This window comes from Procambarus clarkii, chromosome 40 (assembly GCF_040958095.1).
Source record: "Procambarus clarkii isolate CNS0578487 chromosome 40, FALCON_Pclarkii_2.0, whole genome shotgun sequence".
Lineage (NCBI taxonomy): Eukaryota > Metazoa > Arthropoda > Malacostraca > Decapoda > Cambaridae > Procambarus > Procambarus clarkii.
This window is the reverse complement of record NC_091189.1, coordinates 8,149,266-8,156,812: the sequence shown is the minus strand read 5'-3', so window position 1 is coordinate 8,156,812 and position 7,547 is coordinate 8,149,266. Positions and strand designations below refer to the sequence as shown.

The 7,547-nt window shown below is 44.0% G+C and overlaps 1 protein-coding gene across 1 annotated transcript; it reads right to left on the bottom strand.

Annotated features, from left to right (window-relative positions):
- Positions 1-3,630: 3,630 nt before the first annotated feature.
- Positions 3,631-6,366, bottom strand: LOC138373004 (uncharacterized protein in mobD 3'region-like). Its single transcript, XM_069339053.1, has 3 exons — positions 6,285-6,366; positions 4,951-5,088; positions 3,631-4,454 (listed from the first exon to the last, which is right to left on the bottom strand). The coding sequence occupies exons 1-3, from the start codon at positions 6,364-6,366 to the stop codon at positions 3,631-3,633; spliced, it is 1,044 nt and encodes a 347-aa protein (XP_069195154.1).
- Positions 6,367-7,547: the final 1,181 nt, after the last annotated feature.

The window sequence follows — 7,547 nt, the reverse complement described above, 5'->3', positions numbered from 1 at the left end:
TGTTGGTGTTCACGTGTTGGTGTTCACGTGCTGGTGTTCACGTGTTGGTGTTCGCGTGTTGGTGTTCTCGTGTTGGTGTTCACGTGTTGGTGTTCACGTGTTGGTGTTCACGTGTTGGTGTTCACGTGTTGGTGTTCAACGAGGTAGTGTAGGAACGGAGAGAGAGAGAGAGAGAGAGAGAGAGAGAGAGAGAGAGAGAGAGAGAAAGAGAGAGGGAGAGAGAGAGAGAGAGAGAGAGAGAGAGAGAGAGAGAGAGAGAGAGAGAGAGAGAGAGAGAGAGAGAGAGAGAGAGAGAGAGAGAGAGAGAGAGAGAGAGAGAAAGTTTATTCACAAACAACTATACACCAGAAGTGAAAGTCCAAAGAAAGCTATCTACGCGAGTTCTGTTGTGGGAGAGGGAGCAGGACTGCTCAGCTGGAGATAGACAAATGTGAGGGCAGACGAGTCGTGCACCGACACATGGAACAGGAGGTTGGGGACGCAGCTGGGGAGATGGAAGGGGGGGGGGGGGTGAGAGGAGCCGAGTCAGGGGAGATGGTACTATAGCAGTTAAGAGGAGCAGATGGAAGAGGTGAGCAGAGGAGCAGACCTCTTGGGAGAGAACTGGAGGCTATACCTGGTTATACCACAGACCCGTCACATCGTCACCAGACCCGTCACACCGTCACCAGACTCGTCACACCGTCACCAGACCCGTCACATCGTCACCAGGCCCGTCACACCGTCACTAGGTCCGTCACACCGTCACCAGACCCGTCATACCGTCACCAGGCCCGTCACACCGTCACCAGGCCCGTCACACCGTCACCAGGCCCGTCACATCGTCACCAGACCCGTCACACCGTCACCAGACCCGTCACATCGTCACCAGACCCGTCACATCGTCACCAGGCCCGTCACACCGTCACCAGACCCGTCACATCGTCACCAGGCCCGTCACATCGTCACTGGTATTCACTGTCACGTAATATATTCACCTGAGTCCGCAAAACATTATAGTATTTGCATCTGGAAGGTAATATGACAGTGATGCCTGGCACTGCATGAGAGGTTAATGGTTGTGGTGATGGTGATGGTGGTGGTGGTGGTGAGGTGATGGTGGTTGTGGTGGGGGTTGTTATGATGATTGTGGCGGGGGTTGTAATGGTTGTGGTACCGTTGTTGAGGCAGCAGTGAGGCACTAGTGTGGGAACTACTGTTGGCACTATCAGTGGCAGCACTGTCAGAGATTTGCTTGTGGTACATTTGGTAGCACTGGTAATGTACTGTTGGTGGCACTGCTACAGGTCCTCTTAATGGCAATATTGCTGGTACTGATTGTGACAATTGATGAACTGATTGTAACATAATTACTCGACTGATTGTGACATAACTACTGAACCGACGGTGGAGCTGTTCATTTCACCAATGGCGGCACAGTTGATGAGGCTTAAAATGACACGATTAATTTGATTGGTAATTGCAGTTATCGCACAACCCGTCCTCATCAACGCTAGTCAAATGCTCATTAATCCACTCGTCGACCGCCTCCGGACGTATGAACTGAAATCACTTCACGCGACCGACCATATCAGGAGGCCTGGTCGACGACCGGGCCGCGGGGACGCTAAGCCCCGGAAGCACCTCAAGGCAACCCTTCCTCAGAATACATTCGTCCAAGCTGGAGACGACCTCAAAGACGCATTTGAAAATGTTTTTACTTTGAAACCGAAAACCATTTTTTCTCTCGAGAAAAAAACAAGAGTTCAGATTCAGATTCAGATGTTTATTCAGGTAAGGTATATACATACAAGTGATGTTACATTAATGGATTGATATATAGATAGAGCTAGTACATACAATGCCTAAAGCCACTATTACGCAATGCGTTTCGGGCAAGAAAAACATTAATATCTAGAACTTAATACTAATTGAGCATAAAGAATAAAAAGTGTTGAGAACAAATACAAATAAAGATAAAAAAAAAGGGGGAACATGACTGAAAAAGCAGCACAAATACAATAGGTTGACAAACAGTGTTGATTAAAAAAAAAGAAAATAACGGACATGGGTTGACAATAGAGGAGTGAGGTAGGTTACAGGGAATTTATTAGGTAGTGTTTAGTTTTTATCTTAAACTGGTTGAGAGAGGTACTGTCTTTAACATGGTTGGGAAGGTCATTCCACATTCTGGGCCCCTTGATTTGTAGAGCATTTCTGGTTTGATTAAGTCGTACTCTAGGAATATCAAAACTGTATTTATTTCTGGTGTGGTGCTCATGGGTTCTGTTACAACCTTCTATGAAGCTTTTGAGATCAGGATTGGCATTACAATTTAGCGTTTTGTATATGTATAGTACACATGAGAGAATGTGCAGTGACTTAATGTCTAACATATTCAGGGATTTGAATAGGGGTACCGAGTGATGTCTGGGGCCAGAATTGGATATTGTCCTAATAGCAGCTTTGTGTTGAGTAATTAGAGGACGTAAATGATTTTGGGTAGTAGAGCCCCAAGCACAAATACCATAGTTGAGATATGGATAGATAAGGGAGTAATAGAGAGTCACCAGGGCAGGGCGTGGTACATAATATCTGATCTTAGAAAGAATGCCCCCAGTTTTTGAAACTTTTTTAGATATGTTTAGAATGTGTCCCTGGAAATTCAGCTTGTGGTCAATGAGAATGCCAAGGAATTTGCCATCTAATTTGTTACAAATTTGGGTATTGTTTATTTTGAGATTTATTTGATTAGAGGATTTATTGCCAAACAGAATATAGAAAGTTTTGTCAATGTTAAGGGTGAGTTTGTTGGCAGTTAGCCACAGATGGACTTTATTTAGCTCAGTATTTACTGTGGCATTTAGAGCAAGGGATCAGGACTGGAGTGAATGAAGGTTGTGTCGTCAGCAAATAGGATTGGTTTGAGGTGTTGTGAGGCATTTGGAAGGTCATTAATGTAGATGAGAAAGAGGAGAGGGCCAAGTATGCTGCCCTGGGGAACACCAATGTTGATGGGTAGGGTGGGAGAAATTGTATTATTCACAGAAACACATTGGAGCCTGTCAGTAAGGTAGGATTTGATAAGGTAGTTAGTACAGTTAAATGTATGATAGGTTAGGTGTTGCTGTTCCGTTGGCAATTATTTTATATTTGCGATACCCCGGTGAAGCCTTAAATGAGGTGGGATTCGAACACGGGAAGAGATCGACGACTAACGCATTGATTTACGTCACGGAGGTCGTAGCTGAGATTTATTTGTTGGTATCCGGCAGTCATAATTCATTCAGGGTTATTCACACTGAAGAAGGTCAGCTAAGATCGAGTGACGCAACTCTCACACAGTCTAAATCACTCTGATTCAGTTGAAGTTCCTCAAAGATTCATTCTGGGGTCAGTTTGAATCTGAGTTATTCACACTCGGTTAAGACCTGAGATCAAATTAGGATTCATCAGATCCAGTGAGATCGCCGAGATCCAATTTAGATCACTTAGATCCAATTGAGATCACAGAGATCCAAATGAGATCACTCAGATCCAAACTGGGCTCACTCAGGTTCATTCACGTTTAATTAGAATCGACCGAGGGGCTTCAAGGCCTCTCGATTCGCTGAGGACGGCTTCACTCACACAGGTCCATTGAAGGCTGCTTCACCTCAAGGTTATTTCACTGAAAAGGTACTTCATTTTGCAGGGTTCACTCAAAGTTGCTTCACTCAAAGTTGCTCCATTCAAAGTTGCTTCACTCAAAGTTGCTTCACTCAAAGTTGCTTCACTCAAAGTTGCTTCATTCAAAGTTGTTTCATTCAAAGTTGCTTCACTCAAAGTTGCTTCACTCAAAGTTGTTTCATTCAAAGTTGCTTCACTCAAAGTTGCTTCACTCAAAGTTGCTTCATTCAAAGTTGCTTCACTCAAAGTTGCTTCACTCAAAGTTGCTTCACTCAAAGTTGTTTCATTCAAAGTTGCTTCACTCAAAGTTGCTTCACTCAAAGTTGCTTCATTCAAAGTTGCTTCACTCAAAGTTGCTTCACTCAAAGTTGCTTCACTCAAAGTTGCTTCACTCAAAGTTGCTTCACTCAAAGTTGCTTCACTCAAAGTTGCTTCACTCAAAGTTGCTTCACTCAAAGTTGTTTCATTCAAAGTTGCTTCACTCAAAGTTGCTTCACTCAAAGTTGCTTCATTCAAAGTTGCTTCATTCAAAGTTGCTTCACTCAAAGTTGCTTCACTCAAAGTTGCTTCACTCAAAGTTGCTTCACTCAAAGTTGCTTCACTCAAAGTTGCTTCACTCAAAGTTGCTTCACTCAAAGTTGCTTCACTCAAAGTTGCTTCACTCAAAGTTGTTTCATTCAAAGTTGCTTCACTCAAAGTTGCTTCACTCAAAGTTGCTTCATTCAAAGTTGCTTCACTCAAAGTTGCTTCACTCAAAGTTGCTTCACTCAAAGTTGCTTCACTCAAAGTTGTTTCATTCAAAGTTGCTTCACAAAAACTTGTGTGACATCAGCCAAAGGCAATTATCTGGTTTTCATTGCGGTTCACATATGGGTGAGTCGGAGAGTTAACCGAACACATCGCCCTCATGGGGGTTACTGGAGCCTTAACCGAACACATCGCCCTCATGGGGGTTACTAGAGCCTTAACCGAACACATCGCCCTCATGGGGGTTACTGGAGCCTTAACCGAACACATCGCCCTCATGGGGGTTACTAGAGCCTTAACCGAACACATCGCCCTCATGGGGGTTACTAGAGCCTTAACCGAACACATCACCCACATGGGGGTTACTAGAGCCTTAACCGAACACATCGCCCTCATGGGGGTTACTAGAGCCTTAACCGAACACATCACCCACATGGAGGTTAACGAGATATTTTGAACTTAGTCCGGATGACTTAGGTAACTTAGATGTACACGAAGCCACTTATAATTCCTGGGGACTCCTTCAGGTTTACTTTAGGATTAATTAAAAATTACCTGGAGTACCACTTGGGGTTATCCTCGGAATCCTTGGATTCACGTCACTCAGGTTTACTTTCTGTAAGTTGCGTTCTTTTCTGAGAGTCCTTAGTTTACTTTGAGTCTCTTTAAGAGTCCCCCCAGAAGTGGTATGGGCTTAAGTGCCATATAAAAAGTCACTCTGGTTTCTTTGAAACCAACTTCCAGGACAAATCGAGGTCGCTTGCAATGTTATCGCTTACAACGAGAACATTTCGGTTTCCCTTAGGCTAAATAGAATCAATTTTAAGAGCATTAGGAATCACTTTAGATCGCCTGAAGTCATTAAGGCTCCATCCTGAGACACTCAGAACCAGTTTAGGGCGGGATCTCTTTCTCGTTGCTCTCATCTTATGTTGATTGTCAGGATTATTGACGAGTCTCTTGGCTGAGTCTCTGTTTGTATGTGTCTGTGCCTCTGATTGTATGTGTTTGTATCTCTGATTGTATGTGTCTGTGTTTGGTTGTGTCTCTGTGTGTGTCTGTGATTGACTGTCTCTGACTGTATGTGTCTGTATTTGGTTGTGTCTGTGTGTGTGTGTGTCCGTGATTGGATGTGTCTCTGATTGCATGTGGCGGTGCTTGGCTGTGTCTTTAATGGTTTATATGAGTGGTTGTGTCTGTGTGTGGTTGTGTCTGTGAGTAGTTGTGTCTGTGAGTGGTTGTGTCTGTGAGTGGTTGTGGTTGTTTAGTCCACTCCCAGGTATGTTTCACTACTCATTACAGGGAGGAACTTTCCCTTCACTATGCACTGTCCCTTTGGCGTCACCTGTTGCCTTAGTCATGTTGGAGACGTTTACAGTCCTCATCTCTGTCAACTCTTTTCATTCATTTTGTTTCGTCTGTAAACATCGACGTGTGTGTGTGTGTGTTTACTATTTGTATTTAATATTTGTATCTGCAGAATCGAGCTATTGGTTCTTGGACCCTGCTTTTCTAACCAATTTATTTTCTCTCTATTATGTCTACTACACATATTTCTCTCTAACATACTCATACACACACACACATACCCAGGAAGCAGCCCGTGGCAGCTGTCTAACTCCCAGGTACCTATTTACTGCTAGGTAACAGACGCATCAGGGTTAAGGAAACTCTGTCCATCTGTCTCCGCCGGGTGCGGGGATCGAATCACGGTCCCTAGGTCCACGAGCCTAGAGCGCTGTCCACTCGGCCATCCAGCCCCAACGTGTGTGTGTGTGTGTGTGTGTGTGTGTGTGTGTGTGTGTGTGTGTGTGTGTGTGTGTGTGTGTGTGTGTGTGTGTGTGTGTGTGTGTGTGTATATATATATGTGTGTGTGTGTGTTTTGGTACTTTTTTGGTACTTGGTATATCGAACTCTAACTATTGTCCTGATTGCTAGCTGTTGGTCGTCTAATGTAGTATATCCCGTCATGTCTCCTATTTACTCTCGTTTAGTTGGTAATCATACCAGACGTTTACAACCAATTTAACCCCCACCTTTTCAACCCTGTCAATTAATCTAGGCATTTTTCATGTCTCAATCATGTCTCCTTACACTCTTCCTCTTCTCTCTTCTTGGCCCAGTTCCACCAATCACTCCACGCAGCCCCACTCCACACAGTTCCAGTCATGCCTCGTTGGCACACTTCAACTCCGTCTCAAAAGTTTCCTTATGTACTGCATGACGTGAAAATCCTTCGCCAGCAATATCTGAAGCATCACAATATCAAACCGTCAGCATTATAAGGTACTTTAATGGTATTTTAATGGTTAATGGTCTTTTTAGGTAAACGTAAAACTTGCTAGACAAACAAAGGGAGACATGCCGAGGCAACAGAGTTCTTGGAGGCAGTTGACGAAGCAGAGTTCTTGGAGGCAGTTGACGAAGCAGAGTTCTTGGAGGCAGTTGACGAAGCAGAGTTCTTGGAGGCAGTTGACGACTGCTTTCAGAGGCAGAAGAGTCTTTGAAGGAGAGTGGTTTCAGACGTCATTCTTGCCACAAATATCAACACAGACGTCATTCTTGCCACAAATATCAACACAGACGTCATTCTTGCCACAAATATCAACACAGACGTCATTCTAGCATGTCGTACACGTCTGTGTACCACATACGTCGTTGTTTTGTATATAAAAACGACGTATTTGGTACTATACGTTGAATGACGTCCACCAACGTCATTTTCGCTACATACAGTCATAATTCGCGTCTCATTATAATCTAGATTATGTCATTGCAGCATATTATTATTATCTATTCAACTATGATAATAAAACTTGGCGACGCAGTAAAACATCCTTTTCAGAGTGATCACGCTAAAAGGTAAACCTGCCTTGTTCCTGCTATAAACAGGCTAAGACTCAATTACCACTGTATTATTCCTGCCTTGGACTGGTTACAGTCCCCCTCCTTCACTGTACTCTTAGACCGAGACACGGGCAATGACTCCCCTACACTGAGAATGTTCCCACAACAACGCTAATTGCAAAAGCTTGTCAGTGACAACACATGATCGGTTGCAGGACAGGGGGGCCAGTTTCAACACACTGGCTATTGTAAGGTATAGTCAAGTGCAACACATGACAAGTTTTATCACAGTTGCAATACAGAAC

What these genes read in the sequence shown, in the direction of transcription:
- LOC138373004 (XM_069339053.1), bottom strand. Translation starts at nt 6,366, where the DNA reads ATGACGGGATATACTACATTAGACGACCAACAGCTAGCAATCAGGACA. An exon ending in ATATACCAAGTACCAAAAAA is followed by an intron (nt 5,089 to 6,284) that starts GTACCAAAACAC and finishes ATGGCACTTAAG; the next exon opens with CCCATACCACTTCTGGGGGG. An exon ending in AACCCCAAGTGGTACTCCAG is followed by an intron (nt 4,455 to 4,950) that starts GTAATTTTTAAT and finishes GTTTTTGTGAAG; the next exon opens with CAACTTTGAATGAAACAACT.